General features: G+C 35.5%; 2 protein-coding genes across 3 annotated transcripts in view; one reads left to right on the top strand and one right to left on the bottom strand.

Annotated features, from left to right (window-relative positions):
• LOC107874138 overlaps positions 1 to 1,636 on the top strand; it is a 7,216-nt gene extending 5,580 nt beyond the window's left edge. Inside the window, exons 3-6 of the mRNA XM_047410164.1 lie at positions 55 to 187; positions 258 to 363; positions 490 to 785; positions 1,127 to 1,636. Coding sequence (XP_047266120.1) covers positions 55 to 187; positions 258 to 363; positions 490 to 725 — 475 coding nt within the window. The 3' untranslated portion in view covers positions 726 to 785; positions 1,127 to 1,636. The remainder of the gene's footprint in view (positions 1 to 54; positions 188 to 257; positions 364 to 489; positions 786 to 1,126) is intronic.
• Positions 1,637 to 2,111: 475 nt separating this feature from the next.
• LOC107871028 (uncharacterized protein At1g32220, chloroplastic) lies at positions 2,112 to 8,381 on the bottom strand. 2 transcript variants are annotated; one of them, XM_016717812.2, is made up of 7 exons: positions 8,048 to 8,381; positions 6,285 to 6,387; positions 6,087 to 6,175; positions 5,849 to 5,904; positions 4,722 to 4,868; positions 2,958 to 3,083; positions 2,112 to 2,551 (listed from the first exon to the last, which is right to left on the bottom strand). In XM_016717812.2, exons 1-7 carry the CDS (start codon positions 8,176 to 8,178, stop codon positions 2,271 to 2,273), a joined length of 933 nt encoding a protein of 310 aa, XP_016573298.2. In that variant the 5' UTR covers positions 8,179 to 8,381; the 3' UTR covers positions 2,112 to 2,270. The 2 variants fall into 2 exon arrangements, with proteins under 2 accessions (XP_016573298.2, XP_016573305.2); XM_016717819.2 differs by having other exon boundaries at positions 6,285 to 6,378; positions 8,048 to 8,323.
• Positions 8,382 to 17,992: the final 9,611 nt, after the last annotated feature.

Raw genomic sequence — 17,992 nt, 5'->3', positions numbered from 1 at the left:
TTCCTTTTCTTTCAACTCCGTATTAATTGATCATATTAAAATATTTATACATAGATGTCCTGGACATTTTGTAATACATCCTGTCTTGCATTTCTCAGCTGTTCTTTGTGGCTGGTGTGGTACCTGGAGAGGAGATAAAGTATGTGGTAGTTGCCGAAGAGTACATTACTGCTCTGAGAAACACCAGGTCTGCAACGGTGCTTCCTTTGCTCCTTTCTATTAGGATGGGAGTTTAACTAAATGAATCCAATTTGCAGGCTGTCCATCGGAAATCAGGTCATAAAAGACGCTGCTTACCCTCAAGCATTTCTCAGGATGCATCTGAACCTAGTAATAATAGGACTCTTAGGGGGGTGCAAGAAGGTAAGGGTAGTAGATGCTTGTTTTAAATCTTACTCGACTGATATGATACTAGAAACACGGGAAGCATGTTATATATTTAGAATATCACTGCATGAGAAGTTAATGGAGATTTTAATCCTCGAACAGTTGCAAGCAACGGTCTCTGCCCAGAATATGAGATTGCAATTACTGATGAATGTGAGGATAAGGTTTCTGATGATAATGGACAAGTGAACTTGTTGATCTCTTCAAGCCAAGTGGATGAATCAATTGAGGCACTTATGGACAGTTTTGGGCTATGCAAGGCTATTCTAGTGATTAATGGAAATATCAATTGTAATTTTCAACTTCACATAATTGTTTTTACAACAGGGGGAAGATGATAAGAAGAGTTGGGCATCTTTCCAGGAGAGGATATCTCGGACCCCTGAGCAAGTATTAAGGTGATTGAAGTACTTGCTCCTTTTTTTAATTCTGAAAAAACACTACACATGCATAGATAAATCACTGCAGCCACCTTCTTTGTAGTCCCCCAAGAATTATGATTGCATGCATTGTCACTGAGATTCAAACATTATCTTGGAAAATAGGTATTACAGAGATGCTGTCGCAAAACCATTATGGCCAACGTCAAGTGGCCAGCCATCAAAGGCTGACATACCTAAGTGCAACTATTGTTGCGGCCAGAGGACTTTTGAGTTTCCAATAAAATGAAGCTTTTGCTCTGCTTACAAGTCTAGCCAGTGGCTATTCGATTTATGCTTGTTTTCTCTGTTGCTTCCAGGTTTTACCACAAATACTCTTATTATTTTGGTGTGGAAAATGATGCACAATCTCTTGACTGGCCTACTATTGCTGTATACACCTGTGAATCGTCGTGTGATGGAAATGTAGCTTACAAGGAGGAGTTTGCTTGGGTTCAAATTGCATCTCAATCTAGCACAACACAAAGATGAGACATCTAAGCGCATGGTTTGAAACAAGATGGTGGATAATGAATCCGCACTCTACCCTTCACTTAAATACCAGACTTCTGGTTTGCCGTGAGATTCAACTTGTGACCGTGCGCCTAACCTGCATGTCAGGTGTTGAACTAAATTTTTGTTTTCCTTATTTTCTTAGATGATTTGGAATCTCCTTGTTAGTTTGCAGAAATTTTCCATTACAACGTCAGTTGAGAATCTCTTGTTGTAATATTATGCGTTTCTCATTAGTAAAAGGTTCAGCGTGACATTGGCATCGTATGATTTCAAAAGTTTTTGCAATAGGAGTGAAACCATTTTTTAGGAAGAAACATTATAGAATTTTTTGTAGATTTCTTTCGGGAAATACCTAAATAAGACATGCATGTACTGAAAAGATTAGCAGAATTCAGATATATTTACTGAAATTCTGGATTTTCAACCATTTTTTAGGATGAAAAACATTATAGAATCTATTGTAGATATCAGTTCAAGTACCTAAATAAGACATGCAAATACTGAAAAGAGGCGCAGAATTCCTATCTATTTACTAATTTCCAGGTTCTCTTCCAACCAGATCAACAAAACATTGGAAAGTTTTCCTTCTGCTGGTTCATTATATATACTGCAAAATCCAGAATGCACATCTAGTAACCTTAAGAGGTCTCTCTTCGACAAGGTTTGATGTAATACACGATTAGCCATCTATTGAAATATTCAATTATGCTTTGATTTCAATCACAAACTCATGATGTTATGCAAGGTTGAGCATTGCTTTGCTCCTCTTACGGAAGAGAAGGTGAGATATAGGATGAAGTAGGGTAATACTATTTCTGCGTTCGCAGCTATTTTAGCATCAAAAGGTACACTATCTATACTTTACACTGCTCAGGATATCATAAGCAAGAGTTTGTATGACAGAAGTACATATTCTACATAAATAATTTGTTACAAGATGTGAACCTTTTACACTTTAACTCCTGCTGCTGCTTCTTTGATTTGTTCGATGGTAAAAATGCCAAAACAGTCGTCATCCTTAATAGCATTTATCACTGCATAAGCAACATCATCCACGCTAACAGGAGGGGCTAGAACTAAATCGGATGCTGGCAGCGAATTCAGTGGTTTAATGAAGCTTTCTGTTGCACGTAATAATTTTTCGACAGGTTCTCCAATCAAATCTAATGGGATCTCAACGCCGTTAACTTTCCTCTTCCCATATATAAAGGCAGGTCTAAGAACAACACCTGTTAAATTTCAGTGAGAAATATAAGTATGTAACTACCAAAACATTGTTGCTGCACTAGTTTAGGTCGACAACAAGATTTCTTTTTTCTTTTTTTTCTTTTGGTCAGTAGTTCATGGTCAACAATTAGTAACAGTTGAAAGCACGTCATATAGCGCATAGCTTTAATCCACAACTTCAAGTTCTTATATGCTTTGAGATACTTTCCAGGAGATGAAACCCCAGAACGGAGAAGCCCGAGCAGGGCTGGTATTTGTCCGTGTTTAAATATTCTTTCCTTTTTCTTATTATCAAACTGCTGCAGACATGGTGCTGATGTACACAATAATTTCAAAGAATAATTTTTAGAACCGTAAGCTTCAGACAACCAGGTGCAAACAATGAGAAGTAAACTTCTTGTGGAGTACCTGAGCTGGGGAATTTGGAAAGAACTTCTGATTCTGCTCTTCTTTTCCCTTTGAAGTAGCCTGATTGAAGGAGGAATGATGGTAGATTGTAATCATGCACAGAAATCAATATGAACTTAGGGATCCCTGCAAATAACAAAAGATATAATGTAATTTACATTGAACTACTATAAATCCAACACTTGACATGAGTAGTCATGCAGAAACAAGGGAACAATGATAATGTGGTGTGCAAAAAGACTAGTTAAATCTGCCATAAAGTTGTTCTCAAACACCTCAAAGCAGCACCATTCTGTTTATAATTGCAAAATAATTATGCACGCAAAGTAAAGGCGTAAGATGAAATGGCCAAACCTTGAGCGTGAAAGATAATAATAAGCATTGCACTTGTCTCAAGTGAATGAAATTGCTTTCCTACTAGGACACTAAACAATGTCCTGTCAGTCTATACCACCCAATATCAGAGTAATCAACCCTGAGTTGCTTCTCAAAATGGAGGATTAGTCCAAGTAAAATAGTTTTTGAGGTCATTTCCACGAGGAAAAAAAATGTCAGGAAGAGCAACAAAGTAGGTGATTATCAAATATGGAACACTTCTATACCAACCTAAGAGTACCACCAAAGAAACTCAAAAACTTACCAACTTATGCTTTCTCTGTAAGCAGACCCAAAAAATACAGAACAGAAATCGTACAAACATTCTACTTCTCCTTTTTTGTTTTAAGATCTGTATTTTTGTGGCACGCAAGTTGCCCACTTTATAAAAACGTTTACATTCTTCAGAAAATGGAAAAACAATGATAAAATGAGAGGCTTTGGTTTGATATGTTTTGTGTATACCTCCAAATGCACCACTATAGGTGTGACACATCACACATAACAAAGAGGAAGAAGAGACCTAAAATAACATGAAAAAAGTTGTCCCCGAAGACATACAATCTCTAGAAATCTATGCAGACTTGGTGAAAAAAAGAATAATAAGGAAGCAAAGCATCCATGTAGATGACAATACGACCTAGTTAGGATTAGTACTTAGTCGTGTTGGCAATTTTACATTAGGTCCAAATTTGCTGGGAATCTTTTCAATCTTTGTATGCTTTTGTACATCAGTGCAAAATGTAGAGAGCGTCTGTTTTAGACGATCCCAAATTATTAAATACTGGAATGAAACAGGTCTAAATGAAGCAAAAACGATCATGAAGTTTTATACAGCCAATCCCAACTAGTTTGAGATTAAGGCGTAGTAATGGTTGTTTGATAAGTACGGCTAGATTTATTAATAAACAGACGAGCACCAAGCCAGCAAAAGAGAAAAGGAAAATATCTATTATAGCATTTACGTCATGCATAGCCTACAATCAAGTATTTTATTTCAATCTTTGGATGGATTCAGCTTTCCCTTCAGCGGGTAAATGTTAATGAATTAGAAGCGACGGAAGCAGAATTTTCTGCTCTTTAATGCTTAAAAAACGAGAAATAATTTTTTAGCAGCATTTTATTCAAGCAACGTGTATCTTTAACTCTGAGCTAAATTGGTAATGGAGTCAACCATGCCTCACACTTCTCACAGGGATGCATCACATAAGTGATTCATTATTTATTTTGCAAGTTAAAGTCAAAATGAACAGAGAAGATGAGCCCTGGCAAAACAATCAACCACAAAAAATTTATCACTTGACAATGAAAAACAACGCTTATCTTTATTCTTTTAAAGGTCACTTCAGCTTTACAGATTGCTCATATAATAAAATGAAAGCTACTGACCATAATCTTTAGCAGCATTGACAACCACAACATTAGCTTCACCATTGATCCTCTGCATTTGTTCGTCAGAACCAAAACCTCCCAAAGTTGAAACAACTGCAGTAACCCCAACAAGTAGTTCATCCCAGTTTGCATAGAAAACATCTCCTGCAGGATATGATGATCATATGAGTAATCTGGATTGGGTGAAAAACTATCAGAAAAAGATTATAGCCAAAAGTCAAAACTACACCACCAAAGATAACATCTGTTAGTATTACCTGGATCATCTTTCAAGTTTGGATACAACCATAATGACCAGACTAGGAAAAACAATCCAATACTTCTAGATTCTTGGCACTTCTTTGCTCTTGTTTGGTTCAGGATTCATATTGTTTGAAGGAACTTTACAACTTGGTCCTTCTGTAAATCTTCGCCTATGGGCTATGACAAAGATTGAATAGCCAGTTTTGGACAAGTGTTCTGACTTTTAGGCTAGAAAGGCATTATTCTGTTCTTTCTTCTTCTTTTCTTTTTTATTGGCTATCACTAGCTAATCCTCTATGTTTTCCAAATTGTGATTCACGAATTGATCATAGCATGAATAATAGACTTATTAGATTTGGTCTTTTAAATGGTTGCTAAACAGACTCTGCCCCCCATTCATCTTTAAGGGTAAATTGAACTTTTTCTAGTGACGGTTACTTTTTAGGAAAGTTGCTAGACTCTTCAGGTCCTCTTAACTGACCTGCCAAAAATGATCAGCAATTGTCTCCTTTCCAGCTTGATTGGATAAAACATAAACACTGGTTATGCAGGTACCTGTCACCTTAGGTAAGGCAGCAGGAGACCACATGGCTTCCCACTTTTAGACCCATGATGAGCTTCAGTAGATTAATCTTTCCGTTATTTAGTGTGGCAGGAGAGTCTTCCATTATCTCTAGTAGGTACTTTTTTCAGAAGACGCATCTCCCCACCACACACAACAACCAAAAATTAAAGAAATGCAGTATCTATTCTCAACAAACTATAATGGCTTTCATCAGAAAGAGGGCCTGAAAACCAACTTCCACATTTTTTTCACCCATGTAAATTTTTCACTTGTTCATTGTCAACCCACTCAAGGTATGATAAAGAAATGAACCTGCCTGTCATCCAAGTGACTTGATCTACCCATGAGCCTGAGTAAGAGGGACGCCCCGACCTGTGTAGGAAAAAACTAAAATTTGAGAACCCATAATAGAAAAACAGTATAAGAGGATACAGCAATTGTATGGATCCTTATGAATCAATAGAAAATGTTTAAGAACTGTCACACCAATAAGTAAAGAGTCATTTTAATAATTGAAATCCCTATTGAACTGTTCAGTCAGATATTACAAACACCTGCTCAGACTTATGACTTCTATACCCCTTGAAACTGCAGCCTTGCAAATTGCAGAGCCAACAAAGCCGCTGCCTCCTATAACTACAATCTGTTGGGAAAAAAAAGTGAATGACATCTAGTTGCTGAAATTGAGACAGTTGTAAATGGATTTTGATCATAAATGGAGAAAAGAAGATGCTTAAGTCATGAAGTAATACTCGTTCAGTCTTCACATCTGCTACAACATCGATTGCATCTGAGTTAGGATTCTCTCTAACAGCTCCGGCATAACTGCTTCTGATGATACAAAGTCTGCGAGAACTAAAAAGAAGAGAAACATCGAAAGCATATTAGGCTAGATATCTGATCAGCCCAAAGAAAATTTCAACAGTTAAAAACACAGGAAAAGTGGAGAAATCGCAAATACTGCCCATACAGCTTTACTGTAAAACTTAATCCAGTTTTCAGAAAACTAGATTAGACTTCAAAGAATATAGTTTCTGTGCAGGTGTACATATCTCACTTTTACAGCACAACTTGTGCTGTGGACAAAATGAATGAAAAAAAACATCAATCATGGATAAAAAGGAACTAAAAAAATCAAAAGTTCATCCCGGAACATGAATGCCAGCATTTTGCAATGGTAAATAATTAACAAACTGAATGATCACTATTTTATTTCCATATTAACTGACAATATCAAGTCTTAGTTTGCTTTGTCTTCTTTTTTAAAGTTGAAATTCTAATACTATTATCTGCATTATTCAACTTTGTTAGAATTTTGAAAACCAACTCCAGATGTGCGAGTTCTGCATAGCCTCAAGATCAGAGAAAGGAAGAAGGTTATAGTATAATGATGATGAATCCTCTTAAGGAAATGGACGTTAAAAATGCAAAATGACTATTCCCAACTAATTTGAGTATTTGGTTCACCGATTGATTGATTTGGAACAGCATGGTCATGTATATTTATGTGGATCATTTTGTGCTCTCTCCGTCCCAATTTATGTGACGATGTTACTATTTAAGGAGCCAAACAAAATTTTCTTTGACTATAATCTTCTTAAACTTTTTGAATCAATAGCTATATCGACTTGTTGTATTTTTTGTGTAGTTTCCAAATATGTAAATTTTAAAAAAATATTTGAAGAATTTATGCCCGAATTCATAGTCAAAATTAAGTATTTTGACCCTCGTACTCTAAACACCTTCACATAAATTGGGTCGGGGGAGTAATAGATCAAATGATAAATGTTTTCATTAAAATCTCCTTTTTCCCCACCCAGACTCATCAAGAGGATTACCAGTGTTCCCACTTGCCCTCCAGCCTGCTCGAAGCTCAACCGCTTTAGCAAGCCTCACTTGTCCACTAAGACCTCCTAAAGTAAATATCTGGTGTAACATTTGAGGAATGAGAAGCCTGCCCCTATAACTCTATAAGAAAATAGATTATGCTATTATTTAGGTTAGGTGTTGAATAGTACTTTCTTCTCTTTCCTGAAGCAGCATGATTTTTCGTTTTAGTCATAGCAGCAAGCGGAGCTAATTCTTCCAAACCCAGTTACTTTGATCCAAACCTTGTATATATGAAAATCTACTGAATACGTGCAAATCATTAACTTAGAATCCACTAACTTTAATAAGTCATTTGGTACGCGAGATAAGGTTGAATATCCCACGATTAACCCTAGAATCAAATTTATACACATTTAGTTGATAATCAAATGCAGTATAATTTTATCCGAGTCTTAATCGTGAGATATTCCACCTTATCCCGTCCAACTTATATTATTTTATCCCATCTCCCAGGTAGGATAAATTAGTCCAGGACTTTAATCCAAATAATTTAGTCTGCGTACCAAACTGATACTAAAGGACTAGAATCCAAAACTCATAACACCTAAAAGAGAGATAAATAAAGCTTATAAAAAATCATGAATAAAAGAGTATTATAAGTTGAGGTAAATCGAGTAATACTGACCGAGGGCGAGAGATTCGTGAATGACTGTAACTGCATAGAGTAGTAGGAAAGAGAGCTCTACTAATACTACTAATAGAAGGAGCTGATGGAAGTTTGCAAATGGCACCGATGTTTGAGAAAGAAGAGGCCATAGTTTTCTCTTCAAAGTTTCATAAAAATGAGACAACTGAGAAGTTGCTTATTACTGGAAGATTTGAAAAGGCGAAAGCCAATTTGAACTTGAACGAAAATGAATTTCTGAAACTTGGTCCCTGATTTGCCAGATTTGTGGTGGGGTCGGGGGTACGGGGGGGACTATGAGAACCAATGGTTGAGGGGTGGATTTGTCGCACTTGGGCATTAAGGTAATTGTGCTGCCTCATTTCTGTTAATTGGAAAAGAAAATGTGGAAACAGAAAATACGGAGAAATAATTTTTTAACCTTTTGTAAATTTTTAGCTTGATATTACTTCAAAAATTTTAGCTTGATAACACTTTATCTTAAAATATTAAACTTTCCTACTCGTCATTTGGATTTTTCATATTACTATTATGTTCCTAATAATTTTTAATAACAAATTACTGAGTTACAAAATACTTGTTTTACAATTAAATTAATCCAGGCTAGGTTAAGATAACGGTGGGAGCACAATTGAACAACTCAAATATTAACCACGGGATAATGGATAAGACGAGAAAAAAAAATTTATATCTTTTTTAGCCATTTGCTGGAAGAATTAAAAATGCAAAAGCCAAATAGTTGAACTACAGCAAAATGCCTTCCCGAAAATTGGTCTCTGTTTTGCCAGATTTGTGGTGGGGGTGGGCTGGACGCCCCTATGAGGGCCAATAGTTGAGTGGTGGATTTGTTTTTCTTTTTTTATTTCTCATTCGGTGTTCGATATCCACATTGGAGTTCGACTAATTTAGATTCGTGTCAGGTAAGGCCCCATTCGAGGGTAGTGCTCCTAACAGATTTTTCTCCATGCCCAGAGTCGAATCCTCAACCTCTGATTAAGGGTGAAGCTGCTCCATCCGCTGCACCACAACCTATGTTGGCGATGGATTTGTCACATTTGGGGCATAAGGTCAATTTTGCCTAATATATTAACAAAAAAAAATGTGGAAACAAAAATATGAAGGAGAAAGTGAACATAAATATATGCAATTTTTTGGAATGAAAATAAAAACAAGAGATTTTTGGTAGGTCTGGAAAGATAACATGGCTTTTGGCAGACCATGTCATCGAGTCTAAAAAAATTGGGGGCATTTGATCATGAAAATTATGTGTATTTAAAAAATATAATTTTTATTCTTAAAAGTAAAATAATATTATTTGAAAATTATAAAAGTTATTTTTGAATTCTTGCGGTTAATTTAATGTGGAAATAGTTTTTGATACTTTTGAAATTATAGATTCAAGATACGTGAAACTTCTTCTCTTAGAGATAACTTGTGTGTCAATCATTACATTCATAACTGACTCATGAGTTTTAGCCATTGAATTTATACTTCAAGTAGAGTGTCTTGGACCTGCTCCAGTCAAACCCCTTTATATTTCAAGATCTATCTCCAAATTTCAATTTGATCATTCACTCATTGCGTGTCTTGTCAATCAAAATTATGTCATATGTAGACAATATACACCATGACACACCGTTTAAATATGTCGTGTTTGTTTGAACACAGACGAGATGTGAGTTAATATGTGGTGCAGCTTTATTATGACTGAAAGTGCTTTGAGTTTTCGCCCACTGTCTTCACTCGAGTCTTGAATCTATTATACGCGTTCTAAATTGTCATAATGTAAGTTATCGATACACGTTTAGCTTTCAAACATCTTCATAGAATCCTAAAAGTACTTTGTCATGTGTTTTTTCAAAGTCAACGAACACCATATGTGAATCTTTCTCTCCTATCTATATCAAGCTCCTTATTAGATGAATGACTTTTATAGCTGAACGCTCCGACATGAATACAAATTGATTTTTAGGGACAGACATACCGCTCCTCACCCTCTTCTCAACTATTCTCTCCCAAACTTTTATTGTATGACTCAACAACTTAATACCGTAGTAATGTTGCAATTCTAAATACATTCCTGTTTTCGTATAGTGGGATCATTGTACTCCACCTCTATTTTTTCAACATATAGACATTCTAAAAATGATGTTAAACAAGTTAGAGCGTCACTCAATCATGTTTTACTTGTTTCTTCCATTCATATATATCTTATCTAAATCGGACGCCTTTCCCATTACAGATAACTTTTGTAACACCCTCAAACTCAATATTTCGACAATCCACAAAAACTTAATGACTGTTAGTATGTTTTTAATTGTCCATCACAATATTCACGTCTATTTCTCTAGTCAATAGTTTATAAAAATATGTCTGTCACCTTTATCTGATATATACCTCTTTCATCAATAATTTGTCCTTTTTAACTTAATTTGATGAACTTCACCTGGTCCAGATCTATGACCCTTCTATCTTTTGCCTTGTGAATTCTGTATAACTTTCTATACCACCTTTGTTTTGTAGTTCTTCATATGGACATTGAAACATTGTTGAGTTGCCGTAATTGTTAATTTTACCACTTTATACCTCTCGGTATTTAACTTTTACTCTTCATCTTTACTCTTTAGGGTCAATTCTTCATAAACAACCTTCTTTCACCTTTTCTTAGACTGCTCCATTTCTTCACCAATTCCCTCAATGTTCAATGTCACCCTTCGAGAACCCTAAAATATTTTGAATTACTTTCCTAATGCACTTTGGTGCCGTATCTCACATACTGTTAGCATCTCCACTATCCCCCCAAGCCCTGTACCATTATCAACTGCTCCCCATCTTTCGAGCTATGGCCAGGGTTAAGCCCCCCATTTTTAGTCATTTATTCTAAAAAAAAATAATAGGCTGATAGGTGGGAAAAAATCACTATTTTTTTGTTGATATAAATTGTAATTTTCACTATAAAGTTCATCTTAATTACGAAATGAAAAATATGAGATTTGTAGTTTTATTCACGATTCAATCACAATTATTCTTGCTAAACCTGATTCTATCCTACTTGAATGTTGCGGGTGAAATCTTGATCTTTTAACTGCAGTAATACAAAGATAGATGCTTGAATCACAATGATTTTATACATTCTAAAAAAAGAAAGAACATGCAATGAAAAAATTACAATATGTTGAAAATAAATACACTACAATAAACTAAAACAAAAAATGAGGGATAGAGAGACCTATAGATATAGAAAATAACTTCATTTTTTTGTGTGTTTTTTACAATATAGTATGCAATGTCTTTTATGGGCAATAGTATGTGTAGTATGTGAAAATACATCCACAAAAAAAATAACTTCTTGATATGCTACAATAGTATATGTAGTATGTGAACATCCACAAAAGAAATAACTTATTTACAATACTCCCCCTTGGTTGTTCATGTGAAAAAAAAATTCTAAAGGAAATAAGATGTACATAGCTGTTTGTAATACGCATTGTTTGTTGCCTCATTAAAAACCTTATTAGGAAAATCCAGTGAGATAAAATCTTGATTAAGGGAAAAGAGTACAACGCGTATTTACTCTTCCTGATAAAAACATTACTTAATATCTAGAAGACGATGCATCCTAATCTTGTATCTCAACTTCTCAAAGGTTGATGTTGGCAATGCTTTAGTGAATATATCTTCTAGATTATCGTTTGAATGAAATTGTTGAACATCTATTTCACCCGTTTTTTGAAGATCATGAGTAAAGAATAATTTTGGTGAAATATATTTTGTTCTGTCTCCTTTGATGTATCATCCTCTTAATTGAGCTATGCATGCGACATTGTCTCCATACAATATTGTTGGAATATTTTTTTCAAATAAGGTCACATTTTTCCTGAATGTATTGAGTTATTGACCTCAATCAGATGCATTCTCGACTTGCTTCATGAATGACTATTATCTCTACATGATTTGAAGATGTAAGAATCATAGTTTATTTTGTTAAACGCCATGATATAACTGTACCTTCACATGTAAATAAATGACCTATCTGAGATCAACTTTTATATGGGTTAGACAAATATCCTCCATCTGCATAACCAATTAATTGTGAATCATACTCATTTGAGTAAAATAGTCTCGTGTCAATAGTTCCTCAGAGATATCTAAATATATGCTTAATGTCATTCCAATGTCTTCGTGTTGGGGAAGAACTAAATCTTGCTAATAAATTTACAACAAAAGATATATCTGGTCATGAATTACTAGCAAGATACATTAATGTCTCAATTGCACTAAGATATGGTATTTCAGCACCAAAAAGTTCTTCATCATTTTCATGAGGTCGAAATGAATCTTTATTAATATCAAGTAATCTCACAACCATCGGGGTACTAAATGAATGTGCTTTATCTATATAAAATCTCTTTAAAATATTTTCAGTATATGTGGATTGATAGACAAAGATCCCATTCGTAAAATGTTCAATTGTAGATCAAGACAAAATTTTGTCTTTCCGAGGTCTTTCATTTAAAACTTTCTTTTCAAACATTCTACTGTCTTTGGAAGCTCATCAAGAGTTCCAATGATATTCAAGTCATCAACATATACAACTAGTATGACAAATTCATATCCAAACCTTTTAATAAAGACATAAGGACAAATTGAGTCATTTTTATACCCTTCTTTTAATAGGTGTCACACCCCATTTTCAATAAAAAAAAATATTGTAAGGTTTGAAAGGATTTTCATTATTAAAGTGACAAAAACTTGAAAATTTATTTCGAAAAAGGATTATTTACATTTTTATTCAAAACTCAAAGTGGTCACTTGGCATAAATCGGGTGTGCCAAGTCACCTTTGGAAATCCTTTTTCAAAATAGTTTGACTCAAAAACTGATTCACGAACAGAGATTTCAGTTAAGGAATTCTGTTGACCGAAGGGAAGGGGATAGGCATCCCTCAATCCCGTGATTCAACCACGGTCGCTTGGTGGAGCGTATCGGCTAATTTGATATTATAAAATGTATAAACCACATAAAATAATCAATCAAACACACGAAACAAAACAAATCCAAAATATAGTGTTCGGTCCAATTATACAATCCAAAAATAAAAAATGCGAAAAAATAAATCATATTCTAACCTACACTAATCCCGAACTACGTTCCCGTGCTTTACCCGATGCCTCGGGCCTTGATCACGAACCTTCTTCGAAGACATAATACATCGGGGCATTCCCCGGTGAGTAAATACATGAAACCTCGGGACATTCCCCGGCCAAATGAATACATCTTTTCAATGCGAGAAAACCAAACCATTCAATAAAATTTCAAACATTCAACAAAAACACAAATTCTAAATTTGCCTACCCGAGCCTACTATTGCCTACCCGTTTTGACCTAAACATGATACTATCGGATTCGTCCAAATTAACATCTGTTTCCAATCAACAACAATCAATGGGTTAAACTAACCAACGTTCAACTTTATTAATTTTTGATTCCTATCCCTATTTCATGTTTAATACAATCTTAAACTCAAATTGTCATCACATTTAACATCGAGAGCAATTATTCAAAAGCAAACAACATCCAAAGTCACCCAAATCATCCAAACAAATAGAATAAAGATATCGAATCACATCCACAATCACACTAAAATTAAAATAAATAGAGAGAGAGGAGAGAATTAGATCTCAAATGAAGCTTTCGAATTCAAATATTATTTAAATGAACAGAAGAAATTTGCATTCCGAATCCTCGAATTGAACCTCGACCAATGAGCAGGACCCCGACAACACCAAACTCGACCAACTCGATATCGAAAACCGCAATCAAAAAATTTGGTTCGAACCCAGACTCAACAACAAAACAAAACCAACTCAAATTGTGAGAAATACTAACCCAAAACTGAAATCGAAGTTAAATCCCAAAACAAGTACCGAGCTCGATGAACCAAAATGGAAATTGCAATAATAGAGTTAGTGAGTTCGAAAATTTGGTGGACCCATCGGAACAGTAACAGGACAGCGACTAGGTGTCTTTCGGTGGATTTTGAACTGAAAAATGAGGACCCTTTGCTACGTCTGAGCTTCGGTAAGCTCGGCAGTAACTGGAAACGAAGATGCGATCTTTAGCGATGAAGTTTCCGGTGAAAACTTGTCCAAATTTCTCTCTCAAATTTTCCTTTCTATTTTTATCTCTCAACCTCGAATCTCACTATTTCTGGTTTGATCCCCTCTTTCTCTCGATTTTCTCTCGACCTCGCTTCACCCTCACTCCATTTTTGTGTGTTTGTGCATCTGTTGTTAATTGGGTGCATTAATGGCTGTCTTTCGGTGAAATTGAGAGTGTGTAGTGTATATGGGTGTGTGGGATTTTTGAGTGAAAGTCAGATGGGTGTGTTTCCTTTCTTCCTCCTTCTTTAATGAATGCGGTGGTCCTCTTTTTTATTTTTTTGTTCTATTATGGGATAACCTAAGGAAAAACGTGAAGGGAAAGAGGTATGTAGGTAGGTGGGGTAGTTTGTTAGGATGAGGTGTAAAGTTGGTTAGGATAGGGTTGTTATTTTTTGTATTTTTGTGGGATATAATCACATGGGTGAGGGTACACGGTAGGATAAGGTAAAAAATAAAAAAACTGCTCTCGGGGAGGGACAAAATTATGTGTCTACATCATGCCCCTCTTTGCATGTAAACACAAAGTGTTTTCATACAAAGAAGTAGACAACGAGACAGAATTTTAACCCGACCATTATTCAAAAGAAAGAAACAAAAGGAAGAAGGACAACCAAGTTGGAGGGTCGAGTGAGGTCCCGTCGAGGTTTCGGTCTGCGGCTCTGTTATTACATCAAAAATGAAAATTATAAGTTAAAAACATAAATGAAATTACAAAAATCCTATCTATGCAGTTTATTTTGGACTCTTGACTTGAGTTTCATCACCCTATTCTTCAGTCGGGCTCCTAACTTGCAATTTCTTCGCCTTGTTGCTTGACTTTCAACTTCTTCATCTTGTTGTTTGACTTTCAGCTTATTCGCCCTGTTACTTGACTTTAAAATTTTCACCATTTTGCTTGACTTTTTATTTATTCACCCTATTCTTCAGGTGGGCTCCTGAAATCACATTAAAACTAAAAAGAAAATTATCCCAAACAAAGATTATTATAAAGAGATTTTATTTATTAGAAAAGTGAAGTTCCAAACACAAGAATTAAATTTTGCCCCAGTTTATCATTAAAGGACTTTTGTGAAAGTCACCTCATTAGGAATCAAGGAGAATGACTGGACTAAAAGGTACGTCTTATAGGAATCAAGGGGGATGACTCGACTAAAAGGTACGTATTATAGGAATTAAAGGGAATGACTCGACAAAAAGGTATGTCTTCTAGGAATCAAGGGGAATGACTCGACTAAAAGGTACGTCTTATAAGAATCAAGGGGAATGACTCGACTAAAATGTACGCCTTATAGGAATCAAGGGGAATGACTTGAATAAAAGGCACGTCTTCTAGGGGTCAAGGGAAATGACTCAACTAAAAGGTACGTCTTATAGGAATCAAAGGGAATGACTCGACTAAAAGGTACGTCTTCTAGGGGTCAAGGGGAATGACTTGACTAAAAGGTACGTCTTATAGAAATCAAAGGGAATGACTCGACTAAAAGGTACGTCTTCTAGGGGTCAAGGGGAATGACTTAATTAAAAGTTACATCTTATAGGAATCAAAGGGAATGACTCGACTAAAAGGTACGTCTTATAGGAATCAAGGGGGAATGACTCGACTAAAAGGTACGTCTTATAGGAATCAAAGGGAATGACTCGACTAAAGGGTACATCTTCTAGGGGTCAAGAAGAATGACTCGACTAAAAGGTACGTCTTATAGGAATCAAAGGGAATGACTCGACTAAAAGATATGTCTTCTAGGGGTTAAAGGGAATGACTCGGCTAAAAGGTACGTCTTATAGGAATCAAAAGGAATGACTCGACTAAAAGGTACGTCTTCTAGGAGTAAAGGTTTAATTTAAGAAGTGTATCACCTAACAAATAAAAACTAAACTCCCTAGACAAGAAAGTGCATCTCCGAGGGATATAGAATGGTGAATTTTACCATGATTTGACTATTAAACCTGTGCATCAACATTTCTTTCTGCATTTGTGAAAGTGATGCATTGCATCCCTTGATATTTACGCTTTGAAGTCCTTGCTTTGAATGTAATATGTTACCTCTTTCATCAAAGAAAACTTGTGAGTTTAAAGCATGGTGGCTGGTTTGTGGCTTTAGATTTCGTGGTGATCGCTCTTGCCCTCGTCACATTTAATCTTTCTTCCAGCCATTAGTATATATCATTGACTTGTTGAATCATTGACCCACACTCAGATTATTAAGAGTGACTGAAACAAACACAGTATCTCTGTTTTGCCATGCTTCTCAGATAGACCCTTTGAACCCTGGTATTTTCATGAGTTCCCTGACTTGTCTTTGACAAAACTTTCTGCATGCCCTTTTTTCGGCTCACAATCATGTCTCTTTCATGCGCTAGCTTTTCTCTTGCTTTGTGCAATTAAAGAAGTTGGTAGCCAGTTTTGAAATCTTTTCTCACTTGTTTTGACACGGACTTGATTCAAAGACAAGAAAAGAAAAAAAATGACAATTTTTATTTGGATAACAGACTCAAGAAAGATAAAATAAAAATAAAGAGAAGGAAGAAAAGACAATGAATGTCCCTTTTTGAAACAAAGAAACGAAAAATTCATCTAAAAATGACAGTCAACACTAATGATTATGCGATGCATTTTGGATTAAGCAGCTTGATTTTTTCATCCAAACTTTCTACCCATTGTTGTTGAGTTAATAGCCTTGAAACTGAGTTGCTTCCTTTAGTCAATTGTATTTAAGACCCCATTCGGCTAGTGGCGCCTTGAAGGGTTTTCGCCAACAAGCTTCCTTCTTTCTCTCAGCTTACCATTACCTCATGGTGTTTGTGAGGGTTTTTCACTAATGAGATTCTCTTATTTTTATCTATCCCAAACTCACAGTCGTCTTACGGTGCCGGTATAGATTTTCATTGATAAGACTTTCTTATCTTTATTTCTCTCAACTTACCACCATCTTACGCTGCCCGTGAGCGTTTTCACCAATACGACTCTCTCATTTTTATTTCTTTCCTGATTTTTCATGCTGAGGAAGACAAGTAGTTCCTAAATGCGTCATCTTATCCCTTGCATGCTTAGCCTTAACATCCTCAAAGATTGATCTGAAAGTCTTTCTTTAGTTGTAACTTGACTTTTGGATAGGGTTAGAAAGAAAGTGTAACACCCCGTACTTAACTACGTGCATTAGCCATTGTTATATGTGTTGGAGTATATGTTTTGATCCTAAGTTAGGTATATATGAGTTTAAGTATGAGTATTGATTATTTTGAGATGGTTTCAAGTGTATAGTTTGATTATAGGTGTATAGGAATCGACTTTATTTATACCGGAATTTTCCCGTCGATGGTTCCATACGAAGTTTATTGAATAAGCTTTCCAACGATATAAAGATTTCCAAAAACGGATAAGTTTCGGATATAAGCGAGCTCGTTCGAAACTTTAAAACGGTGGCCGGGATGTGAACAGTAAAGTGTGCAGGAAAACTACTGAGGCCTGCCAGTTTTTTGGGTCAACTTTGAACGATCATAACTCCCTCAATATAATGAACTGGGAGAGCTACCACATATCAAAAGAAAGATCTTTGAGTCTTCTTTCCAATGAAATTGGTTTCATCCAAATCCAACATTTGAGTAAGTAGTTATACTCGTTTTACTTCAGCCTCTCAAAATAGATTTTTAGGGTCAACTTCAAACGATCATAACTACTTGTACAGGACGAACTGGGTGGATTAATTTATATGAAATGAAAGAACTTTGAATTATCTTTCTAACGATACCAATTTCACCCAAATTCGATATCGGAGCAAAGA

The sequence above is a fragment of the Capsicum annuum genome, chromosome 1 (genome assembly GCF_002878395.1).
Source record: "Capsicum annuum cultivar UCD-10X-F1 chromosome 1, UCD10Xv1.1, whole genome shotgun sequence".
NCBI classification, from domain to species: Eukaryota; Viridiplantae; Streptophyta; class Magnoliopsida; order Solanales; family Solanaceae; genus Capsicum; species Capsicum annuum.
Note: the sequence above shows the minus strand (reverse complement) of the source record. Positions and strands in the feature narration are given on the sequence as shown.

What these genes read in the sequence shown, in the direction of transcription:
- LOC107871028 (XM_016717812.2), bottom strand. Translation starts at nt 8,178, where the DNA reads ATGGCCTCTTCTTTCTCAAACATCGGTGCCATTTGCAAACTTCCATCA. An exon ending in TCACGAATCTCTCGCCCTCG is followed by an intron (nt 6,388 to 8,047) that starts GTCAGTATTACT and finishes TCTTCTTTTTAG; the next exon opens with TTCTCGCAGACTTTGTATCA. An exon ending in GAAGTCATAAGTCTGAGCAG is followed by an intron (nt 5,905 to 6,086) that starts GTGTTTGTAATA and finishes TTTCCTACACAG; the next exon opens with GTCGGGGCGTCCCTCTTACT.